The following is a 22,489-nucleotide window of genomic DNA, read 5'->3' as shown; positions in this document are numbered from 1 at the left end:
GGAAACTATGTGCTCCTTGGGCCAGTCGCGCTTGAGAATCTTTTGCCACATGATCACGCTCCCTCGCTTATAGCCACATTCGCAGAATGGGGTCAGGTGATGGACAGGGGGGCGGGCGAGGTTTGTCAACTAGCGTCCCAACTTTTCACCCCCGCACGGATTGCGACAGATCTCACGGTAGCCGACGTTTGTTCTGAACCTATCTTTATCCGCTGATGTAATTATTTTAATGATTAAAAACTTGCAAATGAAGCACAGGTTGTCGATTGCTTGCTTCACAGAATGAATAGCACAGCTCGCGTCCGATTTTGTTGCCCGTGGGACGTGCTTTCTTTTTTTTTTTGGTTCTCCCGTCTCTTATGGCGGAAAAACCCCAGTTGTCTGCTCTCGTTCCTCTCCTGAGTGCTGCATGACGGGAGTGCTTTGTGGTGCACACTTGACTCTCAAGGTGCAGCGAGTGCATGGACGCATGGAGTGGCCACGCCGAAATGAACTCGTAAAGTACACTGGGCACAAGCATGTGGCTTCGTCTTGCATCTTGTTCGCCTGCAGAAGTTGCTTCGACAGTATTGCAGAAATTACACTATCCCTGACAATAAAGTGCAAAAATGTTTGTGTTGAGTCTAGACACTGCTGCAAGATTGCCAAGCCAGGAAACCTAAACCGAGCCACCACTAAATGTGTTCAGTTTCAAAATGGCCTAATTGGAAAGACTGAACTGCCACCAAATGTGTTCCGTTGTACAGCACCAAAGTACATCACCAGACATGAGTGTCAAAAAATATACTTACAATGGCTAGCGACGCCTCATAAAAGCCATGCGATGACCCTCTGCTTGGCCAGTTAAGCCACACGGAGTGCCGTGCAGGGTACAGGACAGCAGCCATGAGCCGGCCGGTGCGTCGACCCAGGGTCTCGCCCATAGTGTTCCGCTGCTGCCTTGAACAAGGTGAAAGCCAGCTCATTGATGTCATGGTCCTCGTGACCTGTGGTGTGTAACCATTGTATTTAAATTTGATAGTCACCAACCAATATTTCGGACTCTATGGGGATAGCGCAAAACTCAGAATAATCGAGCAGTCCGAAAAAATGAATTTAGCCTAAAAATCACTTTATTGCTATTTTAAGCGCAAAGTTGCTACAGAAAGTGATTGACACAATAGGCTCACAATAATTGAAGCTTGGATATTTTGTACTTCCGGATAATTCAAACAGATTTGAAAACTTTGGTTGTCCCGCTATGTTTTTAATGTATTTATAAGCCACTTAATCCGAATGGCGTTTACGTTCTCGCGGCCCCGTTGAGTGTGCTTCTTTCCGCGCACCGGTGCACTGCAGAGAAGCAATACCTGCGGAGCGTGCTTTCACGAGTGTTGTTTCTCCGCAGTGCACCGGTGCTCAAACGGGCACACATTAGCGGAAAACAGCGTTCACATTATGTGCTTCAAGACTAGCAATGATGACCAAGACGACATTGAGGATGGGGACCAGCTCACTGGCATCATGCTTTCTGGCCTTGAAGCACATAATGTGAACGCCGAGGCGGAATATGCTAGTCTTGACGATGATGTGTGTGTTTGTCATGATGACTCATTAGAGGACATAGTACAGGAAGTAACGGCAGCAAAGTGCAGCAGTGAGAGTGAAGATGACGATGAAGAAAGGGATGACTTGGTACCAACCGTCACAGCCATAGCTTTGAGCACATCGCTCAGCTCCGGAAGTTTCTGTCTGCAAAGGAAGAGTCCCGTAAAGAGCTACTCGCGTTGGCTGGTATTGAAAATTTTATTTTGAGATTGTATGTGCTGACTAAACAGTCCACAATCGACAAATCTTTTGCCGGATGAATAAACTTAATGTCACAGCTCTTTCACTAATGTGTTATGCCTGTACTTGCTTATAGTTAGGCCTATGTAGAAGAAACTGGCAGAAATCTGCTTTGTATGAGTAGCTATCCATGTAACAAATCATAATGCTGTCTAGTATCATATTTAGATGAATTTCTGATAATTCAAACTAAAATCTGTGACTTCCTGGAGTTTGAATTAAACTCTACTGTAGTTTGCGCTACGGCATTTCGCATTCAGCGAGTCATTTTGTCACTGTACACAGACGAAAGCATAAAAGCGTTCAGACAAGTTACGCATTCACGGCTGCACGATGCTGGCAACTGTAGGGCCAGTCGTTAGACTTTGCCCTTGGTGAAAGAGTCCTGTTTGTAACACTGTGCCACTGGAGCAAATGCACAGATTGATTGCTACTTCCTTGGCGATACAACCGCTGCCTTCTCACGTCGACACATGGGAAATACCGCAAACAAAAGCAGACACCGTCACGACTTCGTAAGGTGAAACCGGAGAGGTCAAGAGCGGAAGAATATCTTGAGTGTTGACGTGCTATGTGGCATCAACAGCAGAGGCCTGCCAAAAAAAAAAAAAAAAATACTAGTTTGCAGTTTCTTTGCTGGACGTGACGTCACGACAACCGACGGCAGCGATTGGCAGGCAGAGTGATGTAGATTCTTTAGGGGGGAATTTAGGGGAGTAAGAAGCAACAATACTGGTTCTCTAGCCTTTCCTGCCTCAAGAAGCCTTGGAACAAAGAAATCCTACTGGTCATTCATTTTGTTTTCTCTTCTCGGGGGGATTACAGTGCAAGCTGTGGCAGCAAACTGCCTCGAAGGGGCTCGACTCACACTCGTAAGAGAATGATTGGCAAGCAATTTCTCCATTGTGTACTATGTGCATTCTATGTTTTAAAGGGGAACTCCGTCGATTTTTTGGTAGACCTCGATTTGGCTGGAAATTTGCAGACCGCATCAATAACCCTTTCTCAACTGATAACCAAAATATAAAAAAAATATATATATTTCCGTGAAGTTATCGAACTTTCAAGTTAGGCCGGCCGGGAAGGTTCTAGGAGGCGACACTTTACTGGCATCAATGAAAAATCCCTACTTTTCCCTACCCGCGTACGTCACGGATGTGCAGGCGAACGAGCGACTCGGGCAGCCGCCAAGTGGCTTTCCGAACGCCAGCGATCGAGGTAATTTTTTTGCAGCTTCAAGGTTGGAAGTTCCTTTGCAATCTGTGCTCCGCTATAGATTATAGAAACAGTGCCGGGAAAAAGCTTCTTTTTTGCCCTTGTTTTCGTGGGAGAAAAAAAAAAGAGTTCCCCGGCAGCAATGGAGGCCAACCAAGTCAAGGTGCTTTTGCGCAAGCTGTGTGCCGAGAGAACTAGTGTCACATGAAACATTTTCACTTTTGTTCGAAATACTTTATAGCCGCATGCTGCGAGTTGAGTATCCTTCAGCAGCTGGAAGAGCTTCAACAGTGGCAAGCACAAACTCAAGCTGGCTGTGACCATTACGACATCCGTCCAAAAAAGAGCGCTAAGAACCGAGAAAAATAGTACAGAATCTAGCACTACAGTCTACATTTTGCAAAGTCACATTTGTTATTCACAATTAATTCAAAGATTTTTTTTTTTTTTTTTTTAAATTTTTTAGAAACACTATATTTGTTTGGGACGTCGAATCTAGCTCGGGCGACTCTAGGAGTTCCACTCACGCGGCCGATATGTTGAAAACAAGAAGAGAAACGTATAAACGAAGTTCAAGTCTGAATTTAGACATGACTTTTGACATATTGCTATTCCTGTCTGCTGATACAGAGGTTCATGGATCAGGTGTTGAGCTCCATTAAAGGGGTAGAAAAACGAAATTCCAGCGCTCATTTTCTAGCTTGCACCCTAACCTCAAAAACACCAGTCTTCCGTTGAAAGGCACCAAAAACTAATTTTCAAGCTAAATAAACAATCTTTCAATGTGCACCTGGTGGATGCATGCGGAGCCTATTTGGGAGGTAATCTAGCAAGGTTGGGAAACTTGCTACGTAGTCGTGACAGAGCAGATTCTTTCGGAGCAGCGCCGCTCTTTGGCATTTCAACATTTTCCTTCTTAGCTTTCCTCCTAGCTCAACTCACAAATCGCGCATTGTACCAAACAATCCAAGAAGACTGTAAGAAAGGACTCCCCCCTTTCTCAAACCCTCGTTCGTGCAACCGGACGCATCCATTGTCCCCCTAGAAGATTAGCCCGTCGCTCAAAACTCGAACAAAAGTTGCTTTCCCCACCTCGTTCAGCACTAAGCTGACAGTGTTGTGGAAGCTATGTGCTCCTTGGGCCAGCCACATGCTTGTCACTCCACGGGTACTTCGAACGGCTCGGTTGTTACGCGCTGACACTATTGACACCACCACAACGCTGCCAGCGCCACCAAGGGCAAAGCTCATAACCACGCCAGCCTTGCTACGTCACCAATGCGGGGAATCTTTTCTTTCTGTTTTTGTTTGCACTGGATATCCCATGACGGATCGCGCTCTCCGTTCACTTCTCTTTGAGCGCTTGCTCGAGTGCACGGTTTGGAACGAAAAATATAGCCAGTCGTTCAAAATACAAACGTGCGATTCTCATTTACGGTTATTATCTGTCATGCTTGACTCATTTCCGAACGAAATTTGAATATTTCGATTTTTGTTTTTGTACCCCTTTAATATACGATAGATCCTAGCCTGGTTTGTCAAATGGTTGGCGTGCAATATTCGCGGCAGAAGAAGTGATGGAAATGTCTTTAATTTATTACCTATATTGCGAAAAAATTTTATATAAAGCTCAAAAGTTTTTTTTTTTTAATTATGAAGATATAAATGTTGTTAAGGGGAGGCATGCAAATTTACAGCTGATGAAAACTGTGCCAAACGAACTTAACTTAAAAAAAATTTACATAGAATTACCCCCTTCCCTATTTTGAATTAAAAGATTTATAATGTCTTTCTGTACCTCACACTATTGTATCTTCAAGCAAATATTCTTTATTTGGAGATGAACAGTGTATTTGTGTATTTTATACGCATTCCCCTGCACCTTGATGTTTGGCTTGGTGGTTGCGAAGTTCTTTTAATCGTCATTTTAACACAATCGTCATGACCAGTAACCTGCCATCTGATCTACACGAACGCAGTTCATTCCATTCTATACTTTTCATTGTTTACGATAATCACAGTCTACACGTCTTAGGTCCCAGCTCAGCATGCACATGTTCATCGCTTTGGGAGGCAAGCAATGTATGTGCCACACGCATGAACGCTGAAAATGGCATCGACCAGAAGCGCTTCTCAGAAATGGTTTACAGATCTTTTGCTAAATTACTTAAGCACCAAGGAGCATATTCATGCCACAAGAGTAGTCACACGTGCTGACGCCTGCAACAGTAACTTTTCAAAAGAAAATCTAAAACAAATGGCACATTCCTTCAGGTCATATGAGCGTGTGGGCATCTGTACCCACATTCCGAGCATTTTCCGCGGTGCTTTGGCAATTCACAAAAAATTTATTGTGTGACTCTTCGACCTTTCTTCACCAGCCATCTTCTAATAAAAAGAGAATGGATTTACCAGCGATATCACGAAACTAGCGAGGCGCGGCTTGAGCGTAGCGAGTTGCAAAAATGGTTTTATGAAATTCCAATTACTCCCGTTTTTCTTTTACTTTCTTATAGTTATGCACATAGACCAAGGCCATACTTTGTGCAAATATATATAATTATCAACTTTAAACAGCACGAACGCCCAGATTTTTTCGCTGTTAGACGCGAGAAAGGGCGGGCGCGAGTGTACCCGATTGCCGGCCGCACGCCTTGCTGCACAAAGTGACATGACGCTTGGGCGGCGGGGAAAACTGGGGAAAAACTAGGGAGAATGATGTTTCGGTTAACTAGAGTGAATCTGGGAGAATGAGATAGCATTTCGGAATCAGGAAGCCATCCACATTCAGATTATGCCCTTGGATTAGGTAGCACGAAAAGTCGGAGTTCTCCTTTAAAGGGGTACTCCGGCATTTTCTTCATTGTCCCCGATTTGCCTAAAACCTTGCTTAACACACCAACGAACATCGCTAAAATAGTAACCCAAATATTTGGCCAAAATAACTTTTTTTCGCGAAGTTACAGAATTTACAATTAGGGTCATCATCGTGTCTTTCAAAGTGAAAAGCTCTACTGGCAACATTGAAATAGTGACATCATGGGAAGGCAGGGGTTCACTCTTTGGGCTGTAGACTTTGTTCTCAACTGACCACAAACAGTTTCATGGCGTTAAAAGAATGTTTTGAAAGGTTGCTCCAGCTCCCGCACAGCACGAAACAAATGTTTGGCATAGTTCATTTCTAGACAGCCCGCTTGAACCGCAAGCCTCCCATCCCGTGACGCAGGCACGTAGGCAGGGGGGGCCATGGGACCTGGGCCCCCCCACCCCGAAATCTTCCATTTTGCTGGGACCTCCTCTCCCCCCTCTCCCTCATACAGCACTTTGTCATAAACAGGCCCCCCCCCCCAAACAAAATCCTGGCTACGTGCCTGCCATGATGTCACGCCAATGAAAAGCGCAAGTATACCGTAAAATACCGCGCGCATCCGCCCATTCCACATTAAGTGCCCATTACCAAATTTGTGAGATCTCAGGAAATACGTACAGTACATTTATATGTAAAATTGATGACCGGACAAGCGCCCATCCCCCATTTTTTTGCGATTATCTCCAAAGTTTGAGTAGGCGCTTGCACGGTATTTTACGGTATTTGAATTTTGGTATTGGCGCCATTTTCATTTGCCGATTTCATAATAACTATTTTGAGTTTCGTGATAGTAAATAGCATACCGGAAAGAGTAAAAGATGGCAATTTCGAAAATGTGGTTAGGTGGGGCAAAGCCGTATATTGGGAGAGTTTGGCCAGTGGGTGTGGCGACGAAGGCGCCGGAGAGGAGAAAAGTAAATGAAAGGGAGGAGAGCGCCGAAGGAGCGAGAGAGAAAGAAGGGAGCAGAGAGGAGACGACCGCCATTTTTTAGCAACGCTGTCGGAGAAGAGCACTGCTGAGGCTACACGTCGTCTGCTACGGGCCGACTTCTTTTTCCACTGAATAAAAGTTTGTAGTCATATGCCGAAAAATCTTCATTTATTAGCTTTTTAACGCACCGAGGAATAACTGAATGTCATTTTCTTGCCAGAGCCAGCGATATAAAAGGCAATAATCGATATTTAGATGCCGATCCCACGCATTCCACCGGGAGAATGATCGAAGATGGCGGCCCTCCCCACTCAGGTGGGAGCAGCCGGGAGTTTACGCGCATGCGCTCATGCCTCTCGCTCTACGCCGCGTGCTGATTGGCTCACTTGGGAGGAGAGCGTTACGGCGGCGAGATCATAGACTGACCAAACTCTCCCCATAAATGGCTCTGAGGTGGGGTTGCCCAAAAAAATTGCTGGATTTTTTAAGCAGGTCTTTTTTGTGCGAACACGACAGAGGTAGGAACATTACTTGTGTCGAGCTAGAGAAGCCATATTGGGGGCTACCCCAGCTACGTCCACACTGGCTTTCATGGCAGTTATGTGCAATGCAGACAGCCTTCACTATTTCAACCAAGTGCCTAGGCAAACACAGAAGCAGCCACATAAGACAATCAGGAAAAGACGCCGAGTTGTACAGGCTAAGGAGGAAGGACATAGTGGAGCGAGCTATGTAGTCCAGGCTATTCCTCCGAGAAATGCAGTCGGTGGAAATGTAGGTCAGTTATTCCCGCCATTAATTTAGGTAACTAATGCAAACATTACACTATTCTGCATATTTCTCTACTGCAACGCTAGTCATCCGCAGCAGAAACAACGCCCCAAACTAAAAAGAAGTCTGGTTGCATTGTTAACACGGACATCAAGTCCATTAGGAAAAGCCAGCTGTGCCATCCACCTGTTCATAAGCGAGCTGGAGTTCATCAAAGCACAACCGAAAATCTCTTGGAAGTACTTGGTTCCTTTTCAGTAGTTATTGAATGAAAACACAGTGCTGTGGTGATTACCATCAGCACAGCCTTGCCACTGGCACTGCTGTCCCTCGGGTGGCACATGCACGACATGGCCTGCAAGCCACATATATCCCTAAAAGAAAGCGGCATAGGATGCACTTACCGTGGCTAGCGTCGCCACCCAGCGAGCTTGCACAAACCCTCTGCATGGCACGCAGTGCTGTTCAGAAGAGAGCGGCACTGGCTAGCCAGTTAATGCGAAGGCTTGTAGTGTCTTGCTGCTGCCTTGGCAAAGCTGCAAGTCACCTCTTTCACGCCTTGTGGTGCCCATCAGCTTCAAAAGAAACGGTGTTGAATCGTGACCAGCTATAACCTGTCGCACAAGGGAGAAAAGGGTGTAAATGTGCAGACTCCTATCTGTTTGCTTTTGTCTAGCGTGTGAGTTTTGTTTGAGAAGAAAACAACAATGACACTTCTTTCACAGTAATATGCAAAACAAAAACGAGAACGGCTCGGTTATTAATAATCGCTTATTAATAAGTTGTGTGCAGCAGAGGCACGGGTGCGAGGGCGTAGCTCCGCAGAACGTTCTTTTTGCACGGCTGCTCGTGCAAAAGGGGCGCTTTTGTGCTCGCGCCTGTGCCTTCTTGGCACACAACCTATGTTACAGAGTGTATAGCACGCCTTCGAGAGCACTCGCGTGCGGCGAGAAATCCATAATATACAGGGTACGATCGCAGGAAACCTCGCAGGGGTGCAGGAAGCTGCAAGTGCACGGTGCACCAGAATGTGAAACTAGAGGTGGCGATAGAATTTCAGTTTGAGAATATGACGTTACTTGGGTCAAAATATAGAAACGAAAAACGTAACTGCCTTACCGGCTGATGATAAGGGCCATCGGAGCACGACCAACTATTTGTTGTGATCGGGGCATTCGATTGGACGCGGGTTTGTAAAGATTTGAAAAACACGAAAGAATAAAACATGTAGGGACGAAGACAGACAGCGCAGTTCTTTGTTGCCATGAAATGTAAGATCAAGCACATTATTCTGTCGGATCAAATGGTTTTGTTGAATTAGGTTTAGCTCGCAAGTCAGCCGTTCTTCGGCGGGCTTTCAGCTTTCTGCGACGGTTGTTTTAATCGTGACCGCAGGCTCAAACAATGTAGGCAGCGGCGCAAAATAGATCTGAAACGAAGAAACAGCTCGGACGCGTGGAACGAACACACATAGAGATCACATCAAAGGAAAACTCAAACCACTCACCTTTCGTTCGACGACGGTTCGTCAGGCACGATGTTTCCGATGTTTCTCCGGGCGTTGAGGAGACCGCGTCTGTTTCCGTGCTCCTATTGGTCGTGACGTCACCAAATTTCATCCAATAAAGTGCGCGCCGAAGTTCTCTCTAGTCGCCGGTTCTGCATGTGTTCGCTCCGAGTTTGTGGTTCTTGTTGATGCGGGGTCAGCCTTAGGGCGCCGTGGGGCTTCTCTTTTCGATGTTGGTGACCAGCACAAAGTGTTAGCAGCGACAAAATTTAGGCTTTGAAATGAAGCGGTGCGAACGCTTGCGAAGGCTGGCCCTTCCCGACGCCGCCGTTCCCTAGCCGCGGTTTTTGCGCCATGGAAGACAGCGGCATTGACAGTGATTCCAAGACGAATGGAGTCGGCGGCAGTGGAAAAGACCGTCGACTTCCCGAGGACGAGGCGCCTTCGCTGAAACACTGCGAGGTTCCGCCGAGTGCTGCGATGCAACAGGACGAAGAAACGGATCCGAAGGAAAGCAGAACGCACGTCAGTGGCTTTCGCTTCCTTGTCTAGTTCGACGCGCGTTCAGCTACGCGGAATTCCTGAGGGCTGTTTTGAGCTAGTTCCCATCTGTTGAGATGATCAGAAGTGTTGGGAGCCGATTTTGCCGGTTGTAGGAACTAATTGGTCTATTTTGAGCTATTCTCGACGTGACCGCTTGGTTTATGACTGAAATTTCGGTTCAACGTCCTATGCTGCCTCCTGGAACCGTGAATCGGTTTGTGTTTTTGCTTAGTGTTGTGTATGGGTTCCAGTTCATAAATCCCATAGCAGCTATCAGTTTTTCCTTGAACATGCTAGCTTCTGGGGGAAGGCAGTAAAATACCCTTCCGCAACTTTAGGCTATCCTCCTCGACAAATATAGCCCATTCAAGTAAAACCGAACATTAACCAACTGCCAAAGTTTTAACCTTTACGTATTGTTTTACTGAATGACCTCTATGGTACTTTGTGTCAGTTAAATGGCCAAATGAAAGAAAAAGCGCCCCACTTTGAAAACATTCATATTTTGAAGCTTGTATGTAAATGGTGATTAGAGTAGTATATGTGTGATCTGTGCTTACTGGTCTCAATATCATAGTATCGGTCCTGAGGAATTCTGCTTTGCTAGGGCATGTTTCGATGTCTGTTTAATTGTGACTTATACTGAACGAGGCAGAAACGGTGAACGATACACAATAAACAATATGGTGAAGCAGTAAAGTCTCATCAAACTTCTCCCTGTTTTGTGGGAAAGATAGTTCATTTGTTGTGATGATAATACAATTAAATGCAAACGTCCAAGCCAGCTGGACAAGTATTATGAAAATAATCTTTGGGCCAAGAGGGACAAACGACAAATACATACCTACCTCCAAACACAGCTAGGTGACTGGTGTGCGACCGAAAATATCCGCCTGAATACTTAGTTGTGTTCAGAGATTTGTGTTTGTCCTTTGTTCCCCTTCTCCAGGGATTATTTTCATTGTAATTCATTTGGTTCGCAAAAAAAAAAAAAAACAGCTTAAAATCGTGCAGTTTTGCTTTTGCTCTATCGCTTGAAAATGGTCCATTCTAACCCTGTACCTCATTCACCTTGTAGACTCCACCACCAGAGGAACCCGTGAAGAGCGCTCAGGAACTTGCCGTTTCAAAGACGCGAGCTCTTCAACTTCAAAAGCGTCTCGGTACGTAGCCCTCTACGCGTTTTTTTATGAGCGTGTTTTTATCGCTTCTGCTCTATTACACATCCTGTTGAATAAGGCAAACGGTGCGAACTGCACCACAAATATTAACCAACCCCGTGAAAGTGTTTTACATCTTTGGTGTGTGGCGGCAAATGTATAAATAAATAAGAAAGTTTAGAAATGGGGACCTTGGATTGTGTCGCCTAGTTCAATGGCGCCTAGTTCAATGGCGTACAAAACTTGGAATTTATTGTATTTTCTTCACTCGCGACCCAACGCGAACAGAGAGGCACATTCAGCAGAGCAAGCGGATCCGTCAACAAAACCGTATTGCGTGCGTGGACACCCAGCCTAAAAAGGCGCTCCTGCCCCGAAGTCGGTGAGTGGGGGAATATTTTAGGGTGTACTACCACATTGAAGGAACTGTAAATCAAGTTTAGGACACTTTATTTCTTTCTTTTCTAGTGCAGTCTTGCGCGATTTGATGGGTGCAAGTTGAAACGCGAGAGATTTTAACCAGAAGCTTAGTTTCGGTCACTGCAGATTCCTGTAATTTCCCTTATCACTGTCATCAAGATAAGTTAACCCTCTTACAACAGAACATAGAAATGCCTGCTGTGTATGCTTTGGACACTTATATACTGTTGCAGTTACGAAACCTGTTGTATTGCACATTTTATATTTGCCTCACGTCAAAGTTCGATCCCTGGCACAGTCCAGCGAAAATCTAGGAATCGTTTTGTGTTACCTCGAATTGAGGTTTGTTCTTCTATCTCCCGTCGTGAATCGTGGCTGTCCGACGGGAGACTCGAACCTCCGAAATTGTGTGCGGCAATTTAGGGCACAGTCTGGGAAACAGATGCGAGAGGCATCCTTCAGTTCACAGTTGTTCCAATTCAAAATCCATTTTGCAAAAAAAAAAAAAAAAAAAACTGGAAAAAATATTACTTTTTTTTTTTTTTAAGTTTTGGATTTACTTTAGAGCAGTGGTTCTCAAATGGGGGTCGCAAGGCCCTGCCTCATCAGCAAAGCCCGGCGATAAAACATTTTTTTTTTTCAGATCGAGAAGATATGTTTCAGTTTTCTGGCGAAGTTGATCGTGTGGATATCAATAAGAGAAGTCTACTTCACACTAGCCCTTAGCTATATCCATTTATTACATCATTATTATCTTTAACCTTTACCTTTCCCCTCCCTTCACCACAAACGGGGTCCTCCATCATCTCCGTGGTACCACAAGGGGTCTGCGAAACATTGATAGTTGAAAACCTCTGCTTTAGAGCGCAAGAAAAGCCGCTATTTTGGATAATAATAATACTCTATGTAAAGCGAGCTGCATACAATAAGTTGTCTATCCCTTCATTTGCGTGTGCACTTGCATACCCTTTGCTCCGTGCAGTCTGTCCGTGCCGACGAAAGGGCCTGGTCCAATTCCACTACCAACCGGCGACACCGAGCCTCTGGTGACGTGGGAGTCAGACAGGCAAGCTCGTATTCCTCCGTAATGGGTGTGAACATCTTGGTAATCTAGTTAAGAAAAGGAACCCACCAATAACCACGGCCACTCTTTTGCCCTTCCGCCACCCGACGACGAAGGTCAAAAATTGTAAGGATGCATCCCGCCCCCTTTTTTTTTTCTTTCAATAAGGAAAAAGAACTTTCAGCCTTTCCACTCTGGTGAAGAAGGAAGACCAACGGAGCTGCACAATGGAAAGTGATGGCTGGCCGCAAGTCGGCAAACCAGAGTGGAAAGGCTGCCGCCATCTATGAGCGACGGTGGCAACCAGATTCGTGGCTTGCTGCCGTTGCTCATAGATGGCGGTAAGTGTCTAGAGTTCGGTGTCATTTCTTTGCGGGCGACACAATCTTGTGGAAACTAGCCCTCAACAGCTCTGCTGTAAAAACGGTGTCACTCACTCAACGATGGTGACGATCGAAACGAGGGAGGTCCTTTAGTTGTCCCGCCTCCAGCGTGCGCCGTCTCGCGAGCCCCAAGTGTGCATGTGTGGAGGGGAAGGCAGCCAGTGCATGCTGGGAGGCTGGGCATCCGAAAAGGCACGCCCCGTCCTTCGCATTCTGTCCCTTGGCGTTGTTAAGAGGGTGGGATTGAATCCCGATCAGCTGGATCTTGCGCTCGTGCACGGTGTGGCAGCACTCGCCAGTTGTCTACGGATGAAGTCGGCGATTTTCATTCTTTTTCCTGTAGTCGCCGAGAGGATGAGGTTGGCCAGGGCACCTTTTTCCTCTCTCTTCCCTGTACACGATTGGCGCAACGCTGGCAGTGCAAAAACACGGACTGGATTATGTGTTTTGCACCGACAGCCTTGCACCTTTTGCACGAGTGCTAACCTTAGCGCACCACCGCCCTCCGAGTCTTTCTTATATCTACCGATTTAGTGGTTTTCATTGATGCTGAGCAAGTTTCGAATGGAAACGATATGCATATTTTTTACTAATTAAAAAGTTAATCCACAAAATTTAGTTAATTAGCTGACTTATCGCGACGATTCGCCCTCTATCTTATGTCTCCCTAGCCGTATACTTACCTTCACAGATGCGTTAATGTGGCTTTCACAGCTTTTTTAAAAACATTTTGTAGAGCTTGGAAAAAACAGCCTGTAGAACCTCTCCCCCCCCCCCCCCCCCCCACCGGATATTTTGCTCTTGCCGTTTTCCTCACGCTGACCCTCGTTTTGCAGTGAGGAGGAGTTTGAATTTCTGCCCACGTCCAAGGCAGCTGCCCGCGAGATCACGCAGCAGCTGATCAAGGACGGCTACGACCTTGATTTGACCCCCGACGATGACGACCTTGACCTCATTCCTCCGAAACCGTTGGGACAGAGGTGCTCCTGTTGCGCCCTTATGTGATCCGGTGGTCCCTCTTCCATGCTGTCGCGGTGTGGTTTCACCAAAGGCGTCCCAACACTGCGACGCATTAAGCGGCGTTGTCACACGAGCATGACAATGGTGCGACGCTGCCACACTGCCGTAATAACGTCGATGTGTTTCCAACGGCGACAGTACAGCGGCTTGCAGAGACAAAAATGTGTTAGCGGTGCAATGTTTTCAATGGTAACTGCGTTGCGATGTCACTCTTTTGGGATGATGACGACACGACTCGATTACAACGTTCGACATCGTCCTCCAAGGAGAGTCCACGCTCTCCTGTTGCGGTCCTTGTTCGGAGTAGTAGCAACGTCATCACACAATGCCGACGTGCTATATTTTTTAAACCGTCGTGATTTTAACGATATCGGCTGGGAGAATGTGGCGCTTTATAGTGCTTTTCACTTCACCGGATCCCAGGGCCGCGTGTCAAACTTTTGCCGGGTGCTATAGCATGGACGGCTCCTGCAGTCTGACAAGACCGTGCTCACACTTCTAACTCTCACCGCTAAATCTCCATGCCCCAAACTGAGAGGGCAGTAAGGACGCCGCATTGCGACGCATGCTGAAGTTGCCGTCGCGCCGCGGCCTTTTGGACGCGGCAACTGGAGATGTCGACCCTAAGGCGATTGTTGTTGTTGTTTTGGTGGAGTGAAATTGTGCCAAGACAAAGTTACACAAGGTGAAAAAAAAAAAAAAAAGAAATCTCTGCATTTGACGGAATGACGCTACAGTGAGAACACTACTACGTCAAGAAAATAGTTAAAAAGTTTTTTCTATATATATATATATATATATAGTACTTGTTTTCAGTATTTACGCAGATCTGTTTGTACGCGGCGCTTTGCGCGATTACTTGCTGCTTTTTTTGCAACGCGACGCACGCCAAACGACGGTTTGGCCACTCACATTCCGTGAAAAGTACAAGCGTGCCAACGATGCTCGCAGGTTTTACCAGATTCACGCGAAATCGATGCCACCTTGTTTTACTTTTGTTATTCATGCATTACTCTAGTCATTCCTTGATCCACATTTTCGAAAGCATTATTTTGTACGCCAAACTTTCTGTTGAAAGTTTACCGTCTTCTTTCAGAGTGCCACTTTTAAGCGCGTAATAAATGTGAATCAATTCATTTGACCTGCTTTGTGCTGCCGAACTGCCTCATTGTCACCTTCATGGGGGTTTTACGAAGTATTTGTTAATCTTCGATCGAATAATTGTTTGAACATGTATCAAGAGGCGAGTGCTTCTCCTCGCAACCAAGCTTGGGCAAGCACTTGGCACTTTGCTCCCAGTCTCCCGCTGCTTGCCGGTGCACTCGAGAAAAGCCTACCTCCCTGGCAAACATATTTTCAGCAGCCTCATGCCCTTTATTACGGGGCTACATATTGTCGCAGCCAATGAGGCCGCAGAAATGTCTTGGCAATGCCACGTTTCTTGATAAAGATGTCTTGGCACTTCCAGATATATTTTACCGCATTCCAGTAGCATATATGCGGAACTGTGACTCGCCTGTGTAATTTGTCTTGCCCTCAACCTACTGGTATCTACTGATGAAAAAGTACCCAAGGAGCATTTGTTGCATTGGATGAATGTATTGAGAATGTTTGTCGAAATATCTCGTCCATTCATCCGGTGAAGTCAAAGCCTTCTTTTAAAGGAGCGATGCAACAATTTTAACGTCGAAAGAATTTGCAGTTTTGAATTTTTACATTGTTTATCTTACCAAAAGGAATGGAGAAACTGTCTTATACTTTTGAAATGCTGCGATTCCGTGGCGTAATAGCAAAAAAAAGAACCGTAATATTTTGCGATTTACAGCCATGGAAACTGAGGTGCGACATGCAAGGGGTATAATGTAATAAATTGGCAAGATGTGCCATTATGTGCTCAAAATAATGCTATATCTTATATTGTTGTTCCAACATGAGTAAATACCCAACCAGATACTCTTCCTTGTGCGTCACTGTGCACGCAACTCTGAAGATTGTGTACAAGTTGAGGGTGGTTAAGAAGCGCCCGTTTCATCACTAATTTTTTTTTTTTAACTAACGTGTGTAGACATATTTTTTCTCAACCTCTGAACTACCCATGTGATCGGAATGAAATTTGCAGGGGAGGTTTAACGTCGGATGTATGTGTATTGTGCAAAGGTTCGGCTCTCTAGGACAATTTAATATACCTTTATGAGAAGATATGTCACCCTTACTTGTACTTGAAGTACTTGCTCTAAGCATGTATTTGACTTGAAGTACATACTTCGAGTATGTACTTTTCCTGGTACTTTTCGAGGAAAGTGCAACTCCAGTCTTCAGAGTACATTCCCCAAATTTGATCTCGTTAAATTTATCACAAAATGATGCTTTGCAGCTCCAAAGAAATACTGGAAGGGATATTCCACTCTCACCAGAAATGCGAGCAGACGACGCATCGCTCAGTTTGTACTGGGGGCGGGTTTCCCGCAGCCATTTCAAACTCTCGCTACTTCTCGCTCGGCAAGCGGAAGCAAGGCTAGAAACATTGCAAGAGGACACTCCTGCACAAGAGGATGCTTTGTGGAAGCTACGAGCCTAACATCATGCTTTCTTGTTGTACGTTTAACTCCCTTTGGTGCAAGTACTGCTAAATTTAGAAATCGGAGGGATTTCTGAATTTGGCATCCTTTCGAAAATAACCATTTTGTGGCCATTTGTCTTTATCCAATATTTGCCGCCATTTCCAAAAATAACTGATGCACCCCCGATTACCCCTGGGGCAATGCATACCAGTTAAGAAAAACACAATAGGGGAGTGAAAGATAATGCTGAAAGGTACTTGTACTTTACTCTCAAAGTACATTGTATTTGTGCGTTCTTTCAAATACACTGCATCTGGTGTACTAACCACTTTACTGGGAGTACATAACCTCATTTACTTTCTACTTCAAGTACTTTTAGAGCGCAGCTCTTAGGCACCTGTTTCCGGCTTTAGCAGCGTCGCCGTCGGCGTAACCCTTGTGAGGGTTACACTCACGAGGGTTACCCTGACGGGGATTACGAGAGCTACCCTCGTAATCCTCACGAGGGTTAGTTACCCTCAAAAGGGTTACCTCACGAGGGTTACCCTCACAAGTGTCATGAGGGTTAGCCCCTGAGGTCACATGACCCGTCATGTCTAATGACCCCCCCCCCCCTCAGGTCACGTGACCTGAAGGAGTCTCCTATCCCTCAGTACCCTTCCACCCTCCTCCTCAAGAGCTGCGCTCTAATCCGGCATTACAGGGAGTTGTAAACGGCTTTAATTTTTTAGATATACTTTACCCAACACTAGTGGTAAGTTAGGTTCAAGTGAGTGCTGCATCAGCACTTTTTTTAGTGTTGACATGGCAACACATTCTTAGTGTTGGCAGAGTATGCATGAACTGGCCTCATGTCAAATCAGACTGTGGGAACAAAAAACCTTGCAGATAAAAAAAAAGCTAAACAATCTGGCTTTTGGCCAAGATGTGACTACAGCAAAAAATTTTTCAACAAGTATAATAGCAGTCTTAGAGATGCGTAATGTAAGGTTTAAGGTGACAAACAAGCTGAAAAAGCGACCACTGTAAGCTTTTTATTTGTCTATACAATACAATAGGGTCGTAACCTAGCAAAGCGTGCACGCAGTTCCTCTTCTGGCAACCCCTGGAAGACAAGAACAAGAACATTTAGACGAGCAACAATGATGATGGCCCACACGATAAAGCACCGTCCCTTTTCCCCGAGTTGCCGCACCTAGCCCGTTTCCCCTCCAGAACACCACTGAAACAACAGACTGCTACAAGCAAGTTTTTGCTCTGCTAGGTTTTGATGCAACTGCAACCCCTTTGGGTTGCATCCGTTGGGGGGAATCTGTAGCCGATCATGTGGAGCAAAAGCTCGTGCTGCCGAACGCAGAGGTCCCGGGTTCAACCCCCACACCCGCCCGTTTCGATGCGGAGCATCCTACCGGCATGCAGTCTTGTATCACTACTGTGTGATGCACAATAAAGACTTTAGGCCAGCATTCGTACTGCACTGGTTAAAGTTCTCTCTACGGCGGAGACACCAGACGGCCACTGGGACTGGCTAACCTCCCGCTGTCTAAACATAAGCACGTCGCGATGGCTTTTTTGTGTCCCCACTTGCCTTAGTATTCGTAGTCCAGGGGCATGTAGAACTCCGGCTTGTCGTAGCCCATCTCCTCTGGCGTGCTGATGCCGAGCTCGGTGAGCGTGGGGCGCACTTCCTGGAGGATGTACGGGTAGATCTCCTTCACCTTGGCCCCACACTTGTGCTGCAAGAGGAGGAAGAAAGACTTTGCCCACGCCCGGCTTCTAGTCACCAGCAGGAAGTCCTTGATACTGGCCAATATCAATCCCACTCAAAGGGAGACAATTTCTAGACATTCTGGCAAGGCAAGCTAAGCTATTATACATTTACCTGTCCTGGAACTAACCACGGTTGCTGAAAGCTTAAGAAATTCGGGGCACGAGTTATTATGTTCCCGCATCTTGCTTTGGAATTTGTTTTTCGTCGTTCACATCAACTAATACTGCAATTTCAGTGGCTGTGGAGCGATAATCAGATGTTTGGGGCTCACCACACCCCGGACTCCACCAGGTGTCAGCAATTGTAGCGCAATATTGAACCACTGTGGCAGTCTGTCAATAAATAAGCAACTCATCTAATTGTAAAACATTTATGGGGGTGCGGTTTACGTGCCAGACCAACGATGGGCACGCCTGTCACAACCCCAGGAGGTGCCACCATGTCGAATCTGTGTTGAGGACGAAACACCCAGGTTGTTGCCCGACAACATCCAGATTTGGTGATCACACGTCAGAAGTCTCGATTATGCAAACGTCCGGATGATGAGCTATAGATTTCTCTTCGTAAAAGGAACAAGCTGATGTTGCTCGTGCGATGGGTCACAGCGCAAGCTATGAGCCAACTCAGCCACCCCAGTGCAGTGAATCTATCCCGCGACTATGGACCCCCTCCGTCGCTGTTCCTTCCCAAAGGTTATGTGGCACGGTATGGGGTTGAGTTTAAGGGGTGGTAGCGTTTTCTATAGACCTTTTCCACAAGGGCGACGCCATCTTGAATTGTCGTCACTTCCAGTATGGGCGAAAACATTGTTTTGCCGTCGCCACGCCAATAGAAGACATTTAGGATATAAGCCTAACCGTCATGCATTCTCTTTTTGGATCCTCTCTATTTTTTCTACTGGTTACAGGTTGAAACGTTTTATTATTTTTTCGTCGTTCATACTGGATACGCCTATTTGATGGCTGGGAACGAGAGTACAGGAAAAGGTCTATAGTCTATTGTGAGGTGAAGGAAAGAGCAATGCACTGGTCTCGAAGGCTAGGTGGCGCAAGTTACCACCCGATTCAATGGTCTAGGATACTGGAACAGCAAGACCACGGGCTCTCAAAGGTTGGGTAACACGAGCCACCATCCAATTCGAAGGTCTACGTGTCTAAACGGCAAAGCCGTGGGTACCTGAATGGCCTCGAGGAACCTGACGGCAAGCGCATAATCGTTTAGTCGGCGACAGGCCTTGAGGGCAGCGACGACTATCTTGGGCTCCGGCACCACGTCCATTCCCTGGAGGTCGTTCATGGCCTTTCGGATCTCCCAGCTGTCTATGTCCTTGCGGTTGAAGTAGGCCTCGTAGCGGGCGTCGAACTCTTCCTCCGTTTCCGTGGAGTGCTTGGACATGTTCCTCGCCGAAGACGCTGCAAGTCAGACAGCAGCGACAGGCTTACTTCTTTGGCATGATACTCGCAGGTCTTACACATTTTATATGGTAAAAAGAGTGGTACATCCTTCCAGACCGCGGGATAGCTGTGGTCTTTGGTCCTCAAGTTTCGCTCTCATCTGGAAACGTACCAGCAAGCTTCGCAGTACTGACTAGGGTTGTGCTTGTTCAGACAGGGGTTGGTTCTGCAGCCAAGTTCGGCTACACTGCTTATGCTTATTGGCACGACCACCTCGCCGAGTCACTGAAGGGATGAGAACGACGGGGCCCTCCGCAGTGCTTCGGCTGCGTTATCGAAGGTAGGAATCTCGCGCTAAAGGCGGGACAACCGAAGGACCCTTGTGTCACCCTCATCCTGTCAGTCTGTCTTTCTGCAAACAGACAGACTGGTAGTCTTTAGACAGTGGTAGACGCGCAAGACCACAACTCGCAATTCGCCAGGCCGGCTGTGATGGCCCAGTGGAATCGGTGCAGATGACCCAGGGATAGGTGCAAAGTCCACTTCGTGAACGCTGCTACTTAGCGTATCTCACGACAGTAAAATCATCTTATAATCTTTGCGTTTCACCTTAAATTTATCGGGGAATTCTCGGTCCAAGAGCAGAGCGAACCACGATAAGCGAGGTTAGGGTTACTTTTACGCTTGCAACTGCGAATATACGAACGAACGAGGCTTGTAGAATAGCTTACCGGCCGGCAGGATCATATTCTTGGGGATGATTGCAGATTTTACCGCGCTCGCGGCCGACCGGGCGAATAGGGCAAGCATTTTGCAGCGCTGCGGAGCAAATTCGACCTACAGAGGTTTCGGTACCGACTTCTCTAGGACAAAATGTCGTCCCTACCAGTGTTATGCGCGTAAATTCTGGTTCGGCCAGTTCGGCCGTTCGGCGAAATAACCAAAAGGATGCGACAATAATTGGTATAAATTAATAGCTACCATATGTAAGTACATACATTTAATTTATGCACTAAAAATAAAAATAAAGAGGTATACTTCTTTTTATTTTCATTTCTGTGGTAAGCTTTTTCGAACTCAGTATTTGATGTTTAACACACGAGATGGCACGACGGCGCAGTTGTCATTACTCTGCTTTCAAAAGCCAGACGAAGCTGCCATTTACGCTGACTCTAGACGCGATGGTCCGATGGTCTTCTGTGGTCTCTGGGTGTATTTACAAAAATTTAAGGGGGCTGTGCAACGATATTCGCCTGGAACGTTTTTCACTTTACACGAGCTTACTGACACTAGTGGGACTCTATTTCACTTGCACGCAACGCCACTGACCGAGAAACTCCTTTGTTGCGGTCTAATTTGAAGGACAAAGGCGAGCGTTTCTTTCAGTTTTTCCTTAGCAAAACTTGATGACGTCGCCTTCGCAGTATCAACGCAGTATCCCCCAGCAGAGGCACGGAACTATTCAGGAGATGAGGGGAAAAGGGGGGGGGGGGGGGGGGGGGGGGGGGGGGGGGGGGGGGGGGGGGGGGGAAGACATCGACGACGTCGATTTCGATTTCGCTTCCACCCCCCCCCCCCCCCCCTATCGTTTCTATTAACCTTCCTGCTCACCCCCCCCCCCCCCCCTTCCCCCCTGTTCCGACGCCACTTTCCACCAGTGACGATAAACTAGTGCGTGGTGCACGAGACCCCAGGCTAGCAGTCGTACTGCATAGGCTAACTTTCTCATCTACAGCGTAAACCAATGTCGCCGTACCTCCAAGGCAGACCGATCTTACGCTGTATAGACACGAACGTCAAATATTGTATGTTTTTTGCCATCTGCTCGACGCTGTTGAAGCCAATACTAAAGATGCCCGTACACTCAGAGTTGTGCACACGCGCACTCTTCGTACGTTCTGAATAACCTCTAAAAGGCCACAGAACAACACCACTTAAGGTTGAAACCCTAGTAATGCTCCAGCAATACTAGGTGTAGTTTTGTGGTGAAATTTCAAGCCACCGTTCATGAGGAAAGTTAGAACTTTCAACAAAGAAGCTCCGAGGCTGCATAAATAAACTGTGAAAGCGGGGAATACGCCACTAACAGCTGCCGCTGTAATTATTTTCGCTGACACTCACGACGGCGCCAGATTTGAACTGATGCGTAGGTCACCTGACGTAATTTTTTTCGATAAATTTAGCGAGGAACATGAATTCGTCTGTATGCCCCGTGACGTCAGGTCAGGTAAACATAAATTTTCCCGCCAAAATTGGCGGCGAAACTGAGTCGGTACATAAGTCACGTGACGTCAATTTTTCCGCTAAATTTAGTTGGGAAATTGAACTGGTGCATAGGTCACGGGACGTAAATTTTTCTGCTAAATTTAGCGGGAAACATGAATTTAGGGGAAATGAGGAGGGATTAGATGGTCGCTCTTCTCCTTATTTTCGGGAGCAGACGAAATCAGTGCTGGTGACATGCTGACTTTTTTAAAACCTTGGCTGTCTTTGGCAGTGGAAGGCCAGGAAAGGGTTGTTTTTTTAAAGAGACTTAGAGCTAAGTGGTAATTAGACTAGTTGGTCCATAGCTTCAACAGTATAAAAGCGCCGAAAACAACAAGGAGCAAGACCAGGGTGTAAGATAGACAGGTGGGGAAACAAGAGCCAAATGAGCGACCGGATTGTGTCCCCCTCGGTTTTCTCTTTTTCTGTGGCGCCATCTATGTGGAGCACCGCGAACTCTCACTCCGGGTGGGTGACCGGTGGCGACCGGCTAAACTGACGGAAATGATTTCTCGTGGATTTTCAATGGAAGACTGTCGTGCTCTCGGTTTATTTTGCGCACTCTCCCATAGAGTCCCATGCAAATCCGATTCTAATTTTTTTCCTCTCGCCGCAGCGCCATCTGTCGCAAATCGGGGGTACCCGCAAGCAGACGAGTACACAATCCGGTCACGGCGCTGCGGTAGGCTTCTATGGGCCGTTTCCCCACCTGTCTATCTTACACCCTGAGCAAGACGAAGTAAGACCACACAAGGCGCATTGTTTTGTCTGATTTCCTCTTGGTCCTTG

General features: G+C 46.6%; 2 protein-coding genes across 2 annotated transcripts; one reads left to right on the top strand and one right to left on the bottom strand.

The window, feature by feature from the left end:
* The first annotated feature begins 9,271 nt into the window (after positions 1-9,271).
* LOC8034581 (protein FAM219A) lies at positions 9,272-15,396 on the top strand. Its single transcript, XM_029990992.4, has 5 exons — positions 9,272-9,645; positions 10,742-10,826; positions 11,112-11,205; positions 12,226-12,309; positions 13,526-15,396. The coding sequence occupies exons 1-5, from the start codon at positions 9,475-9,477 to the stop codon at positions 13,692-13,694; spliced, it is 603 nt and encodes a 200-aa protein (XP_029846852.2). The 5' UTR covers positions 9,272-9,474; the 3' UTR covers positions 13,695-15,396.
* A 1,886-nt stretch (positions 15,397-17,282) lies between these two features.
* LOC8034582 (cytochrome c oxidase subunit 5A, mitochondrial) lies at positions 17,283-20,344 on the bottom strand. Its single transcript, XM_002409935.4, has 4 exons — positions 20,167-20,344; positions 19,218-19,453; positions 17,859-18,006; positions 17,283-17,375 (listed from the first exon to the last, which is right to left on the bottom strand). Exons 1-3 carry the CDS (start codon positions 20,243-20,245, stop codon positions 17,860-17,862), a joined length of 462 nt encoding a protein of 153 aa, XP_002409979.3. The 5' UTR covers positions 20,246-20,344; the 3' UTR covers positions 17,283-17,375; position 17,859.
* Positions 20,345-22,489: the final 2,145 nt, after the last annotated feature.

Source organism: Ixodes scapularis, unplaced genomic scaffold (genome assembly GCF_016920785.2).
Source record: "Ixodes scapularis isolate PalLabHiFi unplaced genomic scaffold, ASM1692078v2 PGA_scaffold11__112_contigs__length_91849675, whole genome shotgun sequence".
NCBI lineage: Eukaryota > Metazoa > Arthropoda > Arachnida > Ixodida > Ixodidae > Ixodes > Ixodes scapularis.
The sequence above is the reverse complement of the archived record's forward strand: the minus strand, read 5'-3'. Positions and strand labels throughout refer to the sequence as shown.

What these genes read in the sequence shown, in the direction of transcription:
- LOC8034581 (XM_029990992.4), top strand. Translation starts at nt 9,475, where the DNA reads ATGGAAGACAGCGGCATTGACAGTGATTCCAAGACGAATGGAGTCGGC. An exon ending in TCAACTTCAAAAGCGTCTCG is followed by an intron (nt 10,827 to 11,111) that starts GTACGTAGCCCT and finishes CAACGCGAACAG; the next exon opens with AGAGGCACATTCAGCAGAGC. An exon ending in GCGCTCCTGCCCCGAAGTCG is followed by an intron (nt 11,206 to 12,225) that starts GTGAGTGGGGGA and finishes TGCTCCGTGCAG; the next exon opens with TCTGTCCGTGCCGACGAAAG.
- LOC8034582 (XM_002409935.4), bottom strand. Translation starts at nt 20,245, where the DNA reads ATGCTTGCCCTATTCGCCCGGTCGGCCGCGAGCGCGGTAAAATCTGCA. An exon ending in GAATATGATCCTGCCGGCCG is followed by an intron (nt 19,454 to 20,166) that starts GTAAGCTATTCT and finishes TCTGACTTGCAG; the next exon opens with CGTCTTCGGCGAGGAACATG. An exon ending in GGTTCCTCGAGGCCATTCAG is followed by an intron (nt 18,007 to 19,217) that starts GTACCCACGGCT and finishes CTCCTCTTGCAG; the next exon opens with CACAAGTGTGGGGCCAAGGT.